The 21,805-nt window shown below is 35.9% G+C and overlaps 1 protein-coding gene across 1 annotated transcript in view; it reads left to right on the top strand.

The window, feature by feature from the left end:
* Positions 1-21,805, top strand: part of PTPRD (protein tyrosine phosphatase receptor type D) — a 369,891-nt gene that overhangs the window by 233,822 nt on the left and 114,264 nt on the right. Inside the window, exons 7-13 of the mRNA XM_063422525.1 lie at positions 34-303; positions 964-1,545; positions 9,478-9,623; positions 10,835-10,979; positions 14,263-14,568; positions 15,593-15,786; positions 19,929-20,046. Of these exons, the coding sequence (XP_063278595.1) occupies positions 34-303; positions 964-1,545; positions 9,478-9,623; positions 10,835-10,979; positions 14,263-14,568; positions 15,593-15,786; positions 19,929-20,046 (1,761 nt within the window). The remainder of the gene's footprint in view (positions 1-33; positions 304-963; positions 1,546-9,477; positions 9,624-10,834; positions 10,980-14,262; positions 14,569-15,592; positions 15,787-19,928; positions 20,047-21,805) is intronic.

The raw sequence follows: 21,805 nt of genomic DNA on the forward strand, positions 1-21,805 counted from the left end.
ATGTTATTACCGTTCTTTTGTGTTTTGTTCCAGTGCGACGGGTCCCACCGAGGTTCTCTATCCCCCCCACAAATCACGAGATCATGCCTGGCGGGAGTGTAAATATCACCTGTGTTGCGGTGGGATCACCAATGCCATATGTGAAATGGATGCTAGGAGCAGAAGATTTGACACCTGAGGATGATATGCCAATAGGGAGAAACGTCCTTGAGCTTAACGATGTCAGACAGTCTGCAAACTATACTTGCGTTGCTATGTCTACTCTTGGTGTTATAGAAGCAATAGCGCAGATAACTGTCAAAGGTATATATCAAGAACATTTATTTGGACACTGTTCTGTCTTTCATTTCATTCATTCTGAGCAAATAGATTGCATTAAAAGGTGTAAATGCCATTTACTCTCTTAAATCAAGAGGGTAACCATTCTAACCAGTCACAGACATAAGACAAAACACAAGTTCAGACAGCAGTAATAATCACAAATCTAATAATTAATATTCCTTAACTAATAATTATCACTAAATTAATAAATTATTAGTAAATAAATAATTATTGATTAATAAGTTAGTCATAATATTCCATTATTCTTCTGTGTCTAGCGCCAAGTGATAATTTCAGTCAAAGAAATGATCTCGTAATGTTGTATTTATCAACAGCAGGAGCCTTTAAGAACCAGTCATGTAATTTTTGGAATTGCTGGCTGTCCAAGTATCATATTCACTGAATAATTGGAAACAAGATGCTCAAAAATATCTGAAAATTCAATTGTAATTATGTATTTTTTTAATGGGATTCCTCTTCTGCATATAGTTATGGATTTATTACAGATTGCTCCTTCTTTCCATTTCGTCTTCCTCTTCTATTGTTGTTCTGTTGTTAGTTATTTTTTGTAAGCTTTGTATTCTAATAAGGAATGTCTACTATTACATAGAGCTAACTGTATTTTTTGTTATTTGTATTTAGCCTTACCCAAACCTCCTGGAACACCTGTGGTGACAGAAAGCACAGCAACTAGCATAACATTGACTTGGGATTCTGGAAACCCTGAGCCAGTTTCTTACTACATAATCCAACACAAACCCAAAAACTCCGAGGAGCCATATAAAGAGATTGATGGGGTGGCCACAACACGTTATAGCGTGGCTGGCCTAAGCCCATATTCAGAGTATGAATTTCGAGTGGTTGCTGTAAATAACATTGGGCGAGGGCCACCCAGCGAGCCCGTGTCGACAAGGACGTCGGAACAGGCACCCTCGAGCGCACCACGCAACGTCCAGGCCCGTATGCTGAGCTCCACCACCATTCTGGTGCAGTGGGAGGAGCCCGAGGAGCCCAACGGGCAGATACAGGGTTACAGAGTGTACTACACCATGGACCCCACCCAACACGTCAACAGCTGGATGAAGCACAACGTGGCTGACAGCCATATCACCACTATTGGGAATCTTGTACCCCAGAAAACGTACTCTGTGAAGGTTCTTGCATTTACTTCCGTTGGGGACGGACCACTTTCCAGTGACATTCAAGTCATCACTCAAACAGGAGGTAAGCTAGCAATGAGCAAAATTAGTGGGAGAGACTTTCAGTTTAAAATGTTGCAAAAAAACCTACTCCTCAAGTATAGCCAGTTTATTCAGGCAGTCTTTGCAGAGTGGAAATAACCTTTTTCAATTCCACAGTGCAAGTTATCTTTGCAGAGTGGAAATCACCCCTTCATGCTTTCTTTTTTCATCAGTGTCAAGGAATTTTCTGCAGTGCAACTGAAGCCTCAGGGAGACCTTCATCCTGGAGGTGGCCAAATCTTACGGCTTTTGTTTGGCAGTGCTCTGTGCACTAAACCTGTTTGTCAGTAGTTCTTCATAGGTTTTTTTTGAGATGTTACTTGTGGGGTTTAGTGGGTTTTGTTTAGGTGACATGTTGTTCTCCTATGCCGTATCACTCTAAGGAATATTGCTTTTGGAAATTTAAAACGTATGTATACTGCACATGTATTCAACTACTTGCTAAGATTCTGAGAACACAGAAACTGTGAGACCATTAAATACAACAATCCTTTTTGTAGGATCAAGCAAGCAGGTTTGTACTCTTTGGATTTATAGGCCAAATCAATCATGCCCCTACAAAATGCATACCACAGGGTCACTATTTTCTCAGTTTATGTTTGCAGTTATGTTGTTTTGTTTCTGTTCAAGCACTTTTAGGTCCATGAATTAGTTTTATTAGTAAAGGACAAGCAAGCACAGTAAAAAAAATGGCAGAAAAGTTTTTATGAAGTCTAAAGTGAGGATCTCTGGTAGAGTTACACTACACAAAGTTTTTTATTGTGGCAATAAGGAATAAAGGTCCTTTTGTCTAGCAGTTTATAGAAAGCTGTATGAAGTATTACTGTAGGCCAGTGATTTCCTAGAAATATATAATAGTACTTGAATTTTTTAGTACAAGGAAGTTTCCTGTTGCAGGATTTAGTATCCCTCAAATTCTTAAAAACAGATCTCTAAAGTATAACTGTAGACAGTTAAAGTTCACCCAGTTTTTACTTACGCATTTTACCAATATGCATTTAATAAAAGGCAGATATTTATTATTGTCCTGGAATCTTTCTAGGTGTTGTGTTGCACAAAAATCTAGATGCTAACTTTTTGCATTATCTCAGCTAAGAAGTAACAAAATTTTTAGCTCTTATGGTTGTAGATTAAAATGCGTCTGTGTGCACATGCAAATGTAAATATATACATCATAGTTTAATTTTGGCATTTGCTACCATTTTCAAAGGACTAGTTTTTGTATTGACATCTGACTTCTGATTGAATCCACATGCATAAAGCTTTTCCAGATGAAGATTTAGTGAGCTCCTTATCTCCGTTTTCACTCACAACTGTAAACCTCTTAGATTAGCAAGTGTCTGACAGTGGCTTCCCCAGTGAAGGATGAAGGAATCAAAATAATGAGCACTGAGGCTCAGCTGGACTGGCCCAAGTTACATTACTTTCTGAGGTCACTACAGAGAAGTAAGCGTGTCCATCTGTTTCTGATTACTGTTGCAATCTGAAGAAATTACAACAACATTAACAGTGCTGGAGGGTTTCTCAATACATTATTTCAGTGTTTAATTGTGACTATGTTAAAAAATATTAAAGAAAACAATGGGGCATACAGGAGGTGTATTTAAGCATTGATATTTTTACTTGAAATACCCATATTTTGAGTCATAAATGAGATAGAAACTAAATCTAGTGAAGTTGTCCAGTTCAGGGTATGGTTAAAAACTAGGATATCCCCATCTGTATATCCAGTAGTTTCTCTTCAGTGAAGATCATAGAAAAAATGCCCTCCTTGCCCTTTTCTTTCAGATTTGCTTTGATGCAAATCTGATTATGATTATTTTAGTTTAAGTCTCTCAAAATTAAACACATTCCAAATATTGAAGTGAATATAAAGTGCCATTTAAGAACAGGGGAAATTGATTTAATGGAAATATTTTAAAAGAGTTCAAATAGGAATGGGATGCTGATTACATTTGGTTGATTTTATTTTAAGTAAATAAGCCTGCCATTGTATTATATTTAGCTTAAATCTCACTTTGGGGATGTTAGAGCATATATAAAATAAAATATTGCTGACGTGTGACTTACAGGCTCTGTTAGATGGTTCAGAGCTTTCCTCCCTTAAGTGTATTCTGATCTTTGGAGAGAGATTATAAAAATGAATAATTTGTTCTTAAAAAAACTGTTCAGAAGAACTTTTGTTTTCTGAGTACAGGAGAATTGTTTTATTTAAAGGGTGTATGAGTGGCTTCTTTCTTTGCAGGTCAGCTGAAACTCTGATAGTAGTGAAATTTAGATTTTTAATTAAAATATTGACTGGAAGCATGTAGTTTGAGGGGGACCAGACACTGAAAAAAACCTCAAAAAAGCTTGGTTTTGATGCTGAGTGTTTTTTTTAAGCATGTGAAGGCGAATCCATGTCCCACTGCCCACTCATTTTCTGCTTTCTTTATGGTAAAAAGACACCATTTTAATAGATTCTGTAATCAGAAAAAAAGCTGTAGAGCTGAGCCTTTTAAGTAAAGGGAGATCAATTTCAAAAGTTAAGAAAGTCCTTATTCTGCATTTTGGGCCAAAGGATTAGATTCTGTTGAGGATGGAGTCAGAACTGGTCTATTACGTAGGTTAATTGATTTACCAAATTTTTAGAATAAGGCAATATTGATACAAGTCTTAGTGTGATGCTTCTTGGTTTTGTTTTGGTTTTGGTTTTATACTTTGTTAGAAAACAAAATTTGTTTGTGTCCTGTATCTTAGCTGCTCAGGACAGACTTCTCATTACTCCCTTCTGGCCTTAACTGGTCATAAGAATGTGTACTCTGAGCAACCATTTTAATTTCTGTATCAGAAAATTTAGAATTTTGAACTGTCTGAGTTTGGGTTTCATTTCATTTCATTTCATTTCATTTCATTTCATTTCATTTCATTTCATTTCATTTCATTTCATTTTTAACCTGCAAAGAGAGGATGGCTACTGAAGGCATTAAGTGAATCTTGTTTTTGTTCTGAGCTTAGGTAGAAAGAGAGGAGAGAGATGCACAAGATCTATTGGATAGTGGATAACTGGAAAAAGAGAGAGGAAAAAATTAATAAATATTCGGGGAAATGAATGTGTACCTGTTAGCATATGTTTCCATAGAAAAAACTTAAAATACAAAACATATTATTAGTTGTAAATGAGAGATTATTTGTGATTTGAAGACTAAGGTTTATTACAGTTATAAACAGCTAATGTTTTGAACATAGGAAAAAGGACAGTAATGAGATGGTTATGTGTCCTTGAATTTCAGGGCACATAAATGGAGCCTTAGATTCACCAAAATAATTATTTCTGGAGTTCTTATGGTAAAAGATTAGAAGTTCATAGAAAGAGCTGGTAGCAAGGAAATACTGTTCTGTGTTGTAGCAAGCTAGCTACTTTACTAGACATTTAATTTTTTTTTGTGAACGTGTGAATGGGGAAACATGATGTCTCTGAAACTCTGCAATCTTAGCCTAAGGTCTTTGTGAAGCATTTAATGAAATTGACTCCCACATGAAAAGAGCTGTGACCATGTAGATGGAAACTCAACTCAAAGCGAGAAAGCAGGTGGGAGAATCCCAGAGTTTTTAGGGTTGGAAGGGGCCTCTGGAGATCATCCAGTCCAACTCCTCTGCCAAGGCAGGTGACAAAGGAACATGCTTTAAATGTTTCCAGAGGGGAAAACACCACAACCTCCCTGGGCAGCCTGTTCAGTGCTCTGCCACCCTCAATATAAAGAAGTACCCTCAATATAAAGAAGTTGTTCCTCAGGCTGAGGAGAAACTTCTTGTGATTTAATGTATGGTCACTTCCTCATCCTATCTCTGGGCACCACTGGAAAGAGTCTGCCACCATCCTTGTGGCACCCCCCTTTGAGATACTTACATGTATTGTGGAGGAGGATAAGGTAAGGTGTAGTACACCTTACATGTAAGGTGGAGTATAGGATAGTTTTTAATTGACTTAAATTTTAAAATTTCCATCAAGGGATATTTCTGGTCAGGTAGGAAAGACTTTCAGCTTTTGAAGAACTCCCCCTCTCTCAATGCACAGGTAAATTTTGTTAAGTGTCATGGTCTCTATTTTACTTCCTTTAAATGCTAACGTGATGAGTTCAGTATTGAAGATCTTACCCTCACACACTGATAATTTATCTCTTCACTATGTTCTCTAGTCATTCAGACAAGACCAGGTGGACTCTGTCTTTAAGACTAACTAACACATTTATTTTATTCTCTGGGCTCCCACTATGTCAGTTAGACATAATATTTGAAGAAAGCGATTTATGGATTTCTGATTACTTTTCACATAATATACTATGCGTTTTAAAATCTAAAATGTATAGTAGTTAATTATTTTGAGTACTGTGGTTCTTTACTTGATACTTCAAAGCTACAAACCTCAGCTATCTTTAGACTCATTTGAAGACATTATTTCAGTTGTAACAGAGAGACAGGGGAGAGCACAGTGCATATATTACCCATTTTATTTTGTATGTTACCCATTTTATTTTTTAATTATATTTTATTAGGACTTTTTATTTCAAAAAATACATGTATTTTTTTGCAAAGCAAAAACTTTCAAGCATAGTAACTCTTCAGTTATAGGGGTTCCTCTGTAGAGTTTCATGCTTCTTTCAAAGAAATCAGAAGCATAAACTCTTGGTATCTTTAGGTTCCCTATTGATTATAAATTCTCTTGATTGATCTATTTTCCTTTGCAAAGCTGATTTCTTATTGAACTCACTGAGTTTTACTCAAGGTATGAATTTCACCCTAGCAATGTCATGGGGTCCTTTCTATCCTGGACACTCTCCTCTTTTTCCATTATCTCTCGCAAACCCAGCATGGTCCTGGAGTAGTTTTCTGGTTACCTCAGCCAGCTGAAGAGCTGTGCACAGAACTAAAGTGCTTTTCTGAGGTCATATTTTATGATCCTGTTCTGGCACTTTAATCAGGGATGGAGAAAAAAACACACATGCAGGACAAAGTCCCGCAATCTGTGTTTGTTCCTGGTTATCCAGCAATAAATTTGGAGGAATAGACAAGTGAAAAAGTAGAAAGTGATGTGAAGTTATGGAAAAAGTAGTTGCGGACTTTGTTGTTTGTTTTGTTATTGCATTGTAGTCTTTGATTGTGTGTATTGCCTAAGCTTTATTTAGAAAGAAGGGATATACTTGGGGTACAGAGAAGTTACGGGTTTTAATGTTCTTTTGTAGAGCATATTGCCCTCAGAATGGAAAAGACAGTATTGAGAGAATACAAAAAACTCATGCAAAACCATCCCATTTAGTGGGCTGCCCATGTATGTACAGTACTAATATGGAGTTAGATTTGATGTGTGACATTAAAAACACTTCCATAAGAGTATAAAGTCCACTTGCACTTATTTTGGAGTTTCTCTAGGCTTTTGTCTCACTCTGAAGGAGCCCAGTAGCTTCTGTTAGCTCCAACTTGTCTTAGCTCCCATGTGCCATTGAAGATTTTTTTTTTTTAACAGATGTGTATTCTAGGTATAAATCGTAAGTAGTTTAAAAGTTAATTGTTCCACTTCCTAACCAGTACTTTTCCTTTGATATGGGGTTCCATACCAGAGTTTGTCAGCAATAACGTGTGTTTAGTTTCTGTTATTCTGGTTTGGTTTTCCTTCTTCTTTATCTTCTCTTATCTGTTTGGAGCAATGCAGGTTTCCCTGTCACCTTTTTCTTCTGTCAGTGTTTTCAGCATCAGAGTTGCCTAACTGTGATTAAAAAAAATCTGAGGGGAGACTAAATTTTGAAACAAGGTATTATTTTGACAAACAGCATTTGGAGAAGTCCAGTTAGCCATCAGGTTGTCTTATAAAATGATTGAATTGCAGACCTAAGATGACAAAAGATTTGGTTTTTTTTAAAAGGAATACTTGGAGAATGAGGGTCTTAAAACATGTAGAGAGACAGGAAATACCCTTAGTTCTCCATCTGCTGCCATATGTATCATAACAGATGGTACCATCCTTCATATGAGTCACTTGACTGATCATTTACTATTACTGCCTGGCTGTGTTCTAGAATTCATGCATCCATACATTTAGTACCGATCACATGACAATTCAGGCTGGCAGGGTGATTATCTGGGGAGGTGTCAAGTCACAGCCACTGCCCAGAGCAGGCTCAGCTCTAGGGTCAGACTGAGTTTCTTAGGGCTTCACCTAACTGATGTCTAAAACCCCCAGGGCTGGTATGATCCAACCTCCTTGGGCCCTGGCTGCATTTCTGTGTTGTCCTGAGCCTCTCATGTTTCAGCCTGTGCCACTGCCTCTCACCTGCCCCTCTGTGAAGAGCCTGGCTGCATCTCTTCCATCCCTTCTGTCGCTGCTGGGAGTGCTGTTGAGAGCCATCCATTCTCCCAGCTGAATCCTTGCCAGCATTGCAGCCTCTCCTTGCAAAATTAGACTCTCTCACAAATACTTACTTGATATTTCCTGTAATGGCTCCCAGTGCTTTGGGATTGTTTCCTCTTTGCAGTTTGCAGTACCCAGGCAGCGGGCACTCTTTTTAGACCAGACACCTTTTAGAAAAACATCTAATTAGTCCTGTCCCTTTTTATTCCTGTGGAAGAGTAAAATAGAGACTTTCATTGTCTGCCCAGGAGCTTGAATATGCACCTCATGTAGAAAGGTTCTGTTTATTGAAAGTTAGATACCAAATCTGGACCAAAATACATAAGGGCAGTTCTCTCCTCAAATTGACGTTTTGTAAAAGTCTGGGGAAGATAAAAATCAAAATACCAAATTATTTTAACAGTTTGCTCTCAAAAGTTTTTAGGTCTTTTACTGTACTAAAAGAACATATTTGTAATGTAATAGAATACTTCCCTGATAGATGTTTGTGAAACAATCATTTTTGTCACATCCTACTTCTTACACCTGATCTCAGTGTGTGCTAAGAAGTATATATTTTTATTTTTCCCCTGGAAAAATGAAAGCATGTCACATTTTTGAGCAAGAGACACTGGAAAACTGTTCCATGTTCCATGCCACTTAACAATGGCACTATTTACTGAAAGTAATGTTTTAGAACTTGGATGCCAAAACTGTTGTACACAATCCAATGATATAGTTATGTTTTACTGTCTTTTCCTAGTCAACCTTATCATTTGCTTTACATTTGAAGAAGTAAACTAGGATAACATTTAGTATGGACCATTTCTGTGACCATTTCACAAGATGTAACAACAGAGAATATTCCTGACTCGTGCAATCAAATGTGTATTTTGCTTCTTGCAATTAGAAAGTATTGTCACTAGAAATGCAACTATATTCTTAAATATACCAGTCATTAAAGGGTGGAAATACATCACTTAGGGAGAAATTAGCTGAATATCTCTTCACTGGGTTATAACTACTTCAGGTTAAACAAGCTGGGTATTCTATGAGGGTGTCTTCTTAAAGACCATGATGTGTTTACTATCTTTCATTTATGAGCTGAGAAAAAAAAAATCGTATCTGGAAATACTTTTAACACTTTATTCTAGACTATTTCGGCGAATCATGTCTTCTATTAGCTTTTTCTCATACACACACAAATATATAGATGTATATATTTGCCATTTCACACATAGCTTATTAGATTGCTGGTATTCATCACCAGGCATCTCTTCAATTGCATTTCGGTTCTGTTTGCTTTATTTACACTGCAAAAACATTTCTTGGAAATCCTTGATAATTTTCAACATGTGAATTAAATATATCATTATTCTTTTTCTGTGCTTAGATAAATTTATTTCATAGTACTGTGAATCAATTAGTTTAACTTCACTAAGATAAATAAAAGTAAAATTGCATGCCATATTTGGATAACATTTTAAAAGATTTGAAGGTATTGAAGTATCCAAATAAATAACTGGCGACACTGCTCAACTATTTCTTTAGTGCCTGGTCAACCATTGAACTTCAAAGCAGAACCTGAGTCTGAAACAAGCATCCTGCTTTCCTGGACACCTCCACGGTCTGATACCATTTCCAGCTATGAACTGGTTTACAAAGATGGGGAGCACGGGGAGGAGGCAAGTGGCAATGTTGCACATCTTTTTAATCATCTGTGATAAGTTGGACATAAAATGCGGCAATTTTTTAGATTTTATGTTTCAGTAACTTGTTTTAGTAGAAATGCCTTGATATTGAGGGTTTTTAAGCCCAGCAGTTAGCCTAGTGACAGACTGAAAGTGGGTAAACAGCAGAAAATGTTGTCAGTGGTTACCAGCCAGTGGAATTTGCTGTAGACAGCAATGAATCCTCCACAGAAACTCCATCCAGTTTCAGACACTGATTATATCTCTCCGAGCCTGTTTCTCTAAAAGGCTTGGAAGCAAAAATGTTTGGAGGCATTTTATGGACCCATTAAAACTTTTTTGAACTTATACCTGAACTTTGAAATCTATTTTCGGCCTTAGATAATTTTGGTTTCTCTGTGCCATTGTGTAAGAGAATTCCCAAGCTTTTCTGATCTTTCAGTAATAATTGAAAAGAAAACTGGAGGTTCTTTCTAAAGATTAAAACCTGCAATAGACTTTTTCTGTACCATTTCTTCATAAGGAATTTTCAGTTTGTGGGTCTCTATCATGTTTGTGCCATAAACTTTAGAATAAACTGTTCTTCTGGTGGGGAAAAAAAAGGGAGTCTCAGGACACATGAGATTGTCAGCCTCATTGGTTTCTCCTGCATCTTCAAGTCATTGCTGATGCTTCAACTGAGCTTATGTTTTTGGCAGCTTCACACATACACTGTGAATTCATAAATTTGTTTTGTGGAAGGAAGCCAGGTCCATATTTCACTTCCAAGAGAAATGTCTGCTGCTTAATAAACCACCTTGTAGAAGAATTTGCTTTTAATATTTTGAATACAAATATAACTACAAGTCTAAACCCAAGATAACGTACACTATAAAATCACTGCTATAAAAGACAGTTATAGGTAAGGCTTTGTTCATGAGGTATTGTCCAAAAAGCCTTTCATACTTAGTATATAGCTAAGTTCGTTCCTCAAACAGTCAAGCTTTGTTTGTGGCTCTGAGTTTCACCCGTTAAACTGTTGAATTAAAAAAAATTAGTTAATTAATGTTTGTCAAAATAATGTATTCAGTTTTGGTTTTGTTTAGTTTGGTTTTGTTCTGCTTTATTTTCTTGAATTTAAGCTTTTCTCTATGGTTTTATCCCAGTATAAAAGGCAATGTATGGAATTCAGAGCCTCTGAATACTAACCAAGACATTCTCTTATTATCTACCTTTAGCAACGGGTTTCCACTGAACCTACCACATCCTATCGCCTGCAAGGCTTGAGGCCAAACAGCCTGTACTTGTTCCGCCTAGCTGCACGGTCTCCTCAAGGGCTGGGGGCTTCAACAGCAGAAATCTCAGCCAGAACCATGCAGTCAAGTAGGTGTCTTTCCTTGAAATATTTATTTCCTTTGTTTCTGTTTCTCAGAGAGATTAATATCGGTAGCCCAGGTAGGGAGAAAAAGAGAAAAAAGCAAAATACAATATTCATGTTGCTGAATATAGCAAAAGAATGCTTAAAAAGTATATATGTGAGGTGTATTGCGATCAAATTAATATAGGAATTGCTTTTGCAGAACTTCATGAAACAACACAAATAAACCAGTGTCTAAGGAGGCAACATAATGTTGGCATAGTAAAATTTTATTTTATGATAAGGTGAAATATTGTTTCATACAATAGGTGTACATTAATAACAGTCTTTAACCAATAAAATTCCACCTACCCAGTCTGCACACTTCCTAGGTTTTTTCTGCAGCATCTCCCTGAAGTGCAAAAATTTGTAGAGTGGATCAGGATGAATATTTCAGACTGTACCAGATATTTCTTAACAACTCTTCTATAGTATTTTATCATTCTGACTTTGTTCAGTTTTGTTAATTGGGGATTTTTACCATGTTCAGTCATTTTCCACCTGGAGAAAAACAGTTTGAGATGTAAATATTTGCCAGGGATTTATATATACACCTTAAAACATTTAAATTAAGATTTAACTAAAACTATCAGCTATTCAGCAATGATGTCCAGAAGGATTATTCTTGCCTGATAAGTTATGCTTTCCTGACAGTTTGCATTACAATGTGTCATTGAAATACTTAATACAAATCTATTTGTATTTGTTTAAATTAAATTGCCTGTTCTTAAAGTAAGATTATTCAAAACAGAAAATTCAGTTTCTCAGTTGACAGGAGTCTTTTTAATTTGCAGTTCATGACATGTGATTACACAATCATTCCTTGTTAGTGTTATACATTAATATCAATTAGTGTGACTGGAGACACAGTGCTGCTCACCTTTGAGCAAAGCTACATGTGTTTCTGAAACATTTATAAGGTACTTGAAATAAACATACAAAAACACAAGGTTAGTTTTAGATACAGTGGCAAGGCAAGTTTTCAGTTTAGTAATTCAGAATTAATGTTTTGATTAAGAAATAGGTATTTATTTATTCTGAGAGCCATTTCAACTATTTAGAATGCTTATTATTTTATACTGGGTGAAGATTGCTTAGACTGCATACAAAACAAACTAGGAGCCAAGGTTTTGTGTTCCACATGTAAGAACGTTGCCATTGTCTCTTTTTGAATATAAGACTATGTTATGTTTTGCTCAGCCTTGTGTCTTCAGATGGTAGCAAAATCCAGTTGATTTCAGTGGTCAGATCCAAGTTATTTGCTGCAACAATTACATTAAAAAAAAAAAAAGTGCAATTAAGAAAAAGCATGTATTGGTTAATAAAACTGGTAAAGTAGCCTTCAAATTATCCTTCATTACATAAGTGCAATATTTTGCATTTTCACAGTATAATGGATTAAAAATTAGTAAACTTCCACGATTTTATTAGCAATATTCACCAGAATGTGTTACTGCCTTTCATCTTGGTATCAAAAGGAAGATGCTGCAGGGGTTTATCTCTTTTTTGTAAGATCCTTAAGGGACATTTTACATGTATTTTACTTCCTGCACAAGTTAATGGTAGAAGGGGATCCATTTGTTTTGAGTACTTCATTACTGAATTAGTCTATAAAAATAACCCCAAATGTGTTAATTCTCATCTGTTCTTCCATCCACCTCCTCTAGTTAATCGAAATACTAGTAAATTCCCTCCTGTCTTCCCTTTGGAGGAGCAGTGTACCATACTGAGTAAAAAGCCATTGATCCCTCTAGAAAGAGCTGTAGGGAACCAGAAGATATATGCGTAAATGCAGTAGGTCACAGCAGGGTCCTAGGCTTTCTCTGTTGTTTTAATTTTGTTTGATGTCACTATTGCAAGTATGTATAAGTATCCGTTTGTTTCTTCTTTTCCCTTAAGAAACGGGAAGAAGAGGTGAAGAGGGGGTTGTAAAGGGGAATAAAGGTCTTGCACACAAAATTTATGTTTTTCTTACAAGACAGGAGGCAGAAATAGGAAAGGAGTACTCATCCCCTCCTTCTGCTAGTGAGTTTGAATTATGGCTCCTGGTTTTTTTGGTGCTCTGAATGATCTGTTAGTAATCATAGATTTTGGTAAGTCGAAGTGCATTTAAGCACATAAATGCATACCAAACTTTCAGTGCTTCATTTGCCTCACTGAAAGCAGTGGAATGACATGCATGCTTAAATGCTCTGAAGTTTGGAAAAGGTAAATATGCTAAACATAGTCCTTTGAGAGCGACTGAGTAAAGGTGAGCATTTCTGCTCTGGAAGACTGGTGATGCTGACAGGAGATGAAACAAAGTCAGAAACTCACATTCTGATGTGCTGAGCTTGTAAACTCACTTTGTAAAATGAATACCTGCTTTTTTTACACGTTGTTTGGGGTAGATTTTTTTTTTCTGTAGAAGTAATATACATTACTGGTAGGAATAATTCTTTGCTAGCAAAGGTGTCTCCAAGAGGAGCTAAAAAAATAAAACTGACAGCTGATCTAGGGTAAGTACAAGTTACAGTCAGAATCAACAAGCCTGTCACTTTCTTCTGGTAGGTAAATTTTTGACTAAGACTTTTTCATCTTCTATGGACTGCATGCTCGTAGTGTGTTAGCTACAATAAAAGTTTCAATAAATGCTTTCGATTAAAATATAATTTATGGTTGACTTGTGTCAGGCAGACTCATTAAAACAAAAAACAGTAATTTGTTTATGAGAGTAGAAAGGCTGCAAAAATGGCAACCTATGGAGCAATTTCTAGCAATTATTGCAAGTTTTTAGGAGTTCTGTAAAAAGAGATTTTCTGTCCTAAAGAAAGTAAAGCCACTTGAAGGGGATGTCAAAATTTGTAAGTAAATACATGTCATGTATTATTTTAAATGTTATAGCTTGCACTAATTGCAAGGATTATAAAGATAGATCAGTAGTCATAGAAGTATCACGTTTTTGTTTTATTTCAAGAAGATTTTTAATTACAGGTAGGTAATATTATTTTGAGGCTTCATTTTCATATATTTCCCCTACATCCTTTTTCACCATTTAGTTTGTCTGTTCATTTTCAGTTTCCTCATGGTAATAAGCCAAGGTGCATATGATTATCTGATGTTTTGCTTTTTGGAGTTTTTACTTTTTTGTTTATTTATTATTTTTCATTTGGTTCTCTTTTATTTATTTTTATTTTTTCTTTTGTTCATTTTTTTCAATCACTTCTATCCTTCCACTCAAATCCTCCTTTAACCCACTACTGAAATTAGAGCCATCAGCTCCTCCTCAAGACATTAGTTGCACAAGTCCCAGCTCCACTAGCATTTTGGTAAGTTGGAAACCTCCACCGGTGGAAAAACAGAATGGCATTATCACTGCATACTCCATCAAGTACATTGGGATTGATGGAGAAGATGTCAAGCCCCATGAAATTTTGGGAATTTCCTCGGACAGTACCCAGTACCTTTTGGAACAGCTGGAAAAATGGACTGAGTACCGGATCTCTGTGACTGCTCACACTGATGTTGGACCTGGCCCAGAGAGCTTAGCAGTATTGATTCGGACAGATGAAGATGGTATGTTGCCTCCACTACATCAGTTTGCACCTCTATGACTCTGTCATCTGCTGTCTTTTGTATAGGCTAACAGTAATTTTTTCTGCTCCTCTTTTTTTTTTCACAAATATAACCAGATATTATCACCCTTTGAGCTTTTTAATCAAGGACTGTTCTTTCTACACTATTTTTGCATTTGGTATTTTTGTATTTTTCTATCAGAAATTTTTTTTTTTTGCAAGTGACATGAATCTCCTGCTCATTTGAGCCCATACATATCCTTCTTCCTCCTCCTTTGATGAAAAATAACCCTTAGGGAAAAAAACTTTCTGCCTTTTCCTTGATTTTACGGTCATTGTCATTTTTGAACAGCTACGTCTATAAACTTTTTTTTAAGTCTTGGCTTTTTGGTTGTTTGTTTTTTTCAAAAATGCTTTCTTCTTCCATATTGTGCTTTTTGATTTGAGAGTTTTTTGGGTTGTGTTTCTTTTTGTTGGCTTTTTTTTTGTTTTGTTTTTTGATATAGGAAAACTGATGCTCCACACATTTTCTTTTCTTCCATTCTTGAAAGTGACAGAAGACAGCCTTGTAATCAGCCTTCTTTTTATCCTGAGGAAAAAAAAAACAAACCAAAATAAAACATAGAACTTGACAAACAAAATACAAAAAAAAAACCCCAAAAAATGGAATCTTTTTTTTTAATTTTTTGTGGTTTTGTTATTATTATAGTATTATTATTTCAATGATTAAAATATCTCTTTGTGCTATAATGCTTTGAATCTCAAAGCATCTTCCTTGGCTTTTGTACATTTTTACATGTTTTTCTATTTCTCTAATACTCCTTTTTCTTCCATTTTTTGCATCAGTCATGTTTTTTGATCTTTTCACTGAAAGGTAGAGCAGATTTGTTGAGCATTTTCATTTGCTGAATGATTTGTATTCTTCAAAGACAACATAGTGAGTCTGCCCTTTCTTTAAAGAAAAGCGAAAGCCATGGGTGGGACAGGTGGCTGTAATTCTCTTGTGTCCCGTGATGTTGTTCCAGTTCCTAGTGGTCCTCCTCGCAAAGTCGAGGTGGAGGCTGTCAACTCCACTGCTGTTAAAGTGTCGTGGCGCTCGCCTGTGCCCAACAAGCAGCACGGTCAGATACGGGGGTACCAGGTGCACTACGTGAGGATGGAGAACGGGGAGCCAAAGGGGCAGCCCATGCTCAAGGACATCATGCTGGCGGATGCACAGGTAATTGGGACACTCCGTTCTTTTCTTGGTCAGAGTGGAAACATTTCATTTACCAGAGAGCAGTCCAAAGCTGCCTTTTGTAGTTGAGGGTCTTTTGTCTTTCTATTTACCAGCTAGCAGTGGCTTATCTATTTGAAAAACTTTTTTTTCAGAACACTTGCATTTAAAGGTTCTTGTGCCAAAACTAGACACTTAGTTCTCTATTGATCTGCAACTAAATGCTAGGCTGTGTCATTATTCTGTCTCTGTTAAACTTGGAGACTTTACCTACACTCTGAAGTTCTAAAGCATCAGAGTGATCTGATCCAGGTCAAAGTCAGTGTAGTGAACTGTGCACAGCCTGACTGACCCATCATTGCTTCAGTGGAGAGCACAGAATCATTAGAAGCCTGTGTTAGCCTGTTATTACAGTGTTTCTCTGGTTGGCTTGTACTCACCTGGCTATACATTTCACAAGAAACTAATGTTCTTAACGTAACTTTAGAAACCATGGAGTTATAATACTTTTGATTGTGCACATCAAGAACTTTAATAAAATGAGGAACTTAGTTTCAACAGGTATATGGTTATTTATATTGCAAAATCTATTTTAGAAATTATGATTATGAGATAATGAAAACATTCAGTTAAAAAGCTTCTCAAACAAGGAGTTTACTGATGAAGATATACCAGTACTCTGTAAAACTTTAAAGCTTTCTTCTGTAAAGCCCCTGACACTGGAGGAGTCATCCTATGGGAAACTATTATCCAGTAGACATGTCTCACTGCTAGCTTACAGTTTATGACTGGATTGACTGGAAATGAAAAAAAATTTTTAACCTAAATCAAAGCATAAAATCTGTTTTGTAAGCATTTTACTTGGGTAAAAAAATGGGGGGTTGCCTTTGTTTGGGTTTTTTCCCCCTTTCCAGTCTTAGTTCTGAATTTCAGATTTGCAGAAACCTCTTTGGAGAATAAGTCTCCTACACCTGCATTTTGCTTGTGACCCTATTTGCAAAATACTATGTCTGTTTCTGGAGGACTTTGCTGCCAGTACTTACTTTCCTATTTTGGAAAATGTGGTGTTCTTATGGTTTAAATTCAGTGGAGATTAAGATGAAAGTAGATAAGGAAGTAGGAAGGGAAAGGGAAAAGGGAGAGGGGTTGGAAAAGGACATCTAGTGTTCTTTGATCCTCCTTTTCACAAATTTTTACTCCCATCCTCTCTCTGGTAGGGGATTAAAATGATTTTAAACACTAGAAAGTCAGTAACTGCAGACTGGATGAGATACTGGAGTCCAAATATCATAAAAGCAAAAGTTCTATTTCTTATTTTGTCAATTTCCGCTTTGACCTGCCCACTTGCCACTGTTTCACGAAGGATAGTCAGCTCCTTTCTCTTCCCACCTCTCCTTGCTACCTGTAGTATTTCTGTGATACATGTGATCAAGGCTTGTGCAGGTATGAAGACCCTGATGGTAAAATATCAGTGTGGTTTCAAGACTTAATGCACTGAATAAGTTTAGGAAACTGAAGCAAATAGCCTGGTAACATGATTAAATAAACCAGGTAGCCTTTAACTCTGCCTTGGTAACTTTTAATGAAAGCTACTATAAAATAGTACTACATGATACAAGAGGATTCATTACTTCTTGTATTTATCAGTGACAGAGAAGTAGCTGGATTTTAGGGAAAACAGAAATGGAATTAAAAATGCCTGGCCTAATTTAATTAACCAAATTCGTGTGATTCTACGTGGATAATTTGAACTGTACATGATTTTTTCAGACATCTTTCATATTAATTTTACTAAAAAGAAGAAAACTTTATCTCAACCAGGCTACAAATCTCCTTATTTCTTTTGTTTTTCCTTTCAACTTCCTTTACTTTAAATTAGTGGGAATATGATGATGCTACTGAACATGTAAGTAATTTTTGGACTGGGCAGAAAAATATTGTGTGTTTGGGTTGACTTTTTTTGTCTTGCTTGTTTGCTTGTAGCATTGTATGGTTTTGGTTTGGGTTAGGGTATTTTTTTTGTGCTTTCTTTGGGTTTGTTTTTGGTTTTGCTTTGCAAGGTGGTTTTTTTGTCATTTTCACAAATGCATGTCCTAACATCAAAGGTTTTCTGTTATGACACCTTTTTCCGTTGTTTTTTATTTTATATTTTATTTTATTTTATTTTGTTTTATTTTATTTTATTTTGTTTTATTTTATTTTATTTTGTTTTATGTTATGTTATGTTATGTTATGTTATGTTATGTTATGTTATGTTATGTTATTTTATTTTTCCCAGGGAGAGTAGGGTTACTGTTGCTTGCCTGTTCTGTGGTTTAGCATGATGCCAAAATGTACAGCATTGATGTGAGTTTTCATCTTTTTGATGGCTGTCACTAACTTTGCCTCACAACTTCTTCTTTACAAGGTGATAGAAAAATAAAACAAGAATGGTTCAGGGTTATATACCAATAGTTGTATTTTTCTGTATTCATTTTAAGGTTAAATTTCTTTTTGTGTAACTTACAGTAGAAGTCAACAACTGAAAGTTGTGCTTTCTTTTGGATAAAATAAATACAGGAAAGTTGACCTGCGGCGTTTATGCCTAAGTAGTAATGTTCACTGTATCCAAACCACACTTTCAAACACTACATGCAGCCATAGCTCTTACATCATGAGGTAATTATTGTTCTAGATGAGGCTAATATCTTCATAAGTCTTTCTGTTTTGTGGTTTTTTGGGTTTTTTTTTTTCCTTTTACTATTTAATTCTGGTAGTACCAGGTGCAGTTTTCTTATGGAAAATATGAAGTCTTACTGATTGTGGCCTTACTGTTCCATTCAGTTCTGAGTCTAAGAAGGGGATCTTTTGACAGTAGTTTGTTACATGTTGTTTCATTTTGGTTTTTGTTTTTGGGTTTTTTTTTTAATTGGAGCTATTTTTCCCACTGATTCTGACCATTGTTTAATTATTTCTGTATTGCTAGTAACTGACTGTAAATACAATGCTGAATTCTAATCACATCTTTACTAAGATCATATCCACTATCTTAAAAAATATTCATATACTATGAATAGTCTGGCCCATGATTTTTATATTAATTTTTCATGGCTGTTTCTGAGGGATGTGTGGTTGCACATTTGCTATTTATTCTAGATGTATAAATACACTATCCCTCTGGAAGCATTGAAATTTAGTGCAAGTTCATTCCGGCATATGAAAATGCAAAGGAGTAGTCCAGTGGTTATAGGCTGGAAGTTGGGACTCTGGGCCTGTCAGACCTCCAAATACTGTCGCTTTATATTTGCACATAAGATTTATTTATATTATGAGTGTGAAAACTTACTTCTCTTGCTGTTCTTGTAGCAAGACATAAGTTTAGTTCATTTCTTGTCCATCCTTCAGCATCTTTTGTGTTCACATATGTGTACACACATGTGAGAAAAGATAACCCCCCTTGCTCTAATATTTACAGTTTGATGTTGTTGCTGTTACTCTGCTCTAGCTGAAGGGTTGTTGGTTTTGTAGCTGCTGACATCTGCAGGTCATCAGATCTGTCCTCTGACCTCAGATTTTTAGTAGTATTTTACATAGTTCTGTTAGACCTGAAGGGCTAGCTGTTTCTGAAGTCCTTTCAGATACTGAGAAGCGCAGTCTACCCAGTGACACAGGTTGCAATGAAAGTGTTATGGAAGAAGTGAGGCTTTTTTTTTCAGCTAAACCATCATTATTTATAAAGTATGCATGTAAATGCAGCATTTTTCTTATTAGGCATTTTAGAACTATATCAGTGATACCCTGTTTATGACTAAGTTAAACTGAGTTTCTTATATCTACATGTGCATGTGTTTTGCAATGCCAGTAGTATTCCTCAGGCAAGGTACTTCAGGAGACTTTTTTCACTGTTCGCACCACTAAGCCTTTGGCCTTTTGCTGTAAACTACCTGAGGCATACTATTTAGATGTGTGCTGTCCTTTATTGCTTAAGTGAGTGAAATGTTTAGCATTATCAAGTATTTCACAGTGCAGTCTGTTGGTGCACTCAAATGCTTGCTATCACTGCCAATAGCTCAAAAGTGTAATATAAATGGGGTTTCTAAAGGATTCTGCGTTCTCCTGGCAAACAATCTATTTTTAATTATTTATTTTATTTTATTTCATCTTAGGAAATGATAATTTCTGGGCTTCAGCCTGAAACCACGTACTCTTTCACTGTGACAGCCTATACAACCAAAGGTGATGGAGCACGCAGCAAACCCAAACTTGTATCTACTACTGGTGCAGGTAATACTTATATACTAATTGATGTTTAAATTAATCCTTTCACTTCTTCTGCTACTCTTGTTTTCTTTGGAAATCTTATGTTGTGTGAAAAGTGTTTGTAGGACATAAGAAGTTCTGTTTTAGTATTTGGACCTTCATTTATTTAGATGAAAAGAGAGCAAGTGACTCCCTTTGTCCCTTTCTTTGTTCCAGATGAGGTCACTTGATAGTTTTGAGTAGCTCTTCCACTATTATTGGTGTCTTCTTTGAGAGGGAAAAATAGGAATTCGGAGCTGAGAAGGATGTTTGAAAAACTTGTAAGGGGGTTTCATGATCTTAATGAAAGTGGCAACCCTGCCAGTAAAACACTGAAAGAACCTGTCTGTATGACATTCACAACTTATCTCAGAAGAATGGAATTATTAAAACAGAGAATTGGAAAATTTAATAAAACTCCATCTTGTGAAACCCTGAAGCCTATATTGGTTCAGGGGTAATATAAGGAACAAACTGGGGCAAAATACACTCTGCCACTGTGTTCAATCTGTGTTTGATCTCAGGTGGTACTAAATGCTGGCTATCTTGACTGCAAATCCAATATGGCAGTTAGCACAGATGGGATGAATCAAGCTGCTTTTAGATGAGGAGCATTTTTAGGGTTTTTTTAATGTTTCATTGTGGTACAGCTTAACCAATTGATGCCACCAGAGGTTGAGTGTGATGCTTACCTACAAGTGTTCAGGATTTGTAGGTACTGTGTTCATTTTCAGGGGTTTATAGTGCAGCCATTAAGCATATTCTATTACAATCACATGTAGCACCATTACAAGCTCTCTATATTGTTTATGCTAATAGATAAAATCCAAAAGGCATATATATTTGTATTTATAGTGATTGATTCAATTTTTAAAACAATCACTAAATGCAGAACACATACTGTATTATTGTAATTATTGTACGAATATCCAAACCATCTATATCCTTATCTTGTTGGATTCCTTGGAAAAAATCTCAATCTTGGTGGCTACATGCACGTTTCATTTCATTTCAGATCTTAGAACACATTCTAGTCCTTACTCTTGGCTATTGCTTACTGTGTAACTTATCTTTCCTGAATTCTCATACTCCGAGAAAAAAAAACGATATGTATTTTTGGCATATATTGTAATTTGATTTAAGAAAAAAAGGGACTTGATCCATAACTCTTTTTTAAAGTTCAATTCCTAATTTAAATAAACACAATTATATAAATTATGATTTTATTAGTTCCTAGACATAAAACTGGTTATGCAAATATGCTTGCAAGACTTAAAGTTTCACTGCATTTAGTCCTTAGAGATGCTTCTACTTCAAAAAAGACAGAACAAATCCTATGTCCCATGTAAATTTGACTGAAGAGCAATAGAGAATTTGAGGCATGTCTGTGAATGTAATGCATGTTACACTATTCTTGTCATTTGCTTAACCGTATGAAAAAGTAATGCTTGTTCTTGGGATTAACAGCTAGTTACCATTTTGCTCCTTCATACATACCAGACTGTGTAAAATCTCTTCACTTGGTGTTACAGCTTGCTGTCTTTGGGCTGTTTTTGTAAGAAAAGTTTGTATGCAGATTTTGGAAAAAAGAGTCATTGAATATAGTCAGTTCCAGGAGCTCCCTGCTCATTTTCTGTGAGAGTACATCACCACAAGGGAAGGAATGATGCATTAAAACCAAAGGATTGTAGGTCTATAATGCAGTCTCCTATTAGTTTTGAGTTTCCATTTGATTTTTTTTTCT

The sequence above is a fragment of the Prinia subflava genome, chromosome Z, assembly GCF_021018805.1.
Source record: "Prinia subflava isolate CZ2003 ecotype Zambia chromosome Z, Cam_Psub_1.2, whole genome shotgun sequence".
NCBI classification, from domain to species: domain Eukaryota; kingdom Metazoa; phylum Chordata; class Aves; order Passeriformes; family Cisticolidae; genus Prinia; species Prinia subflava.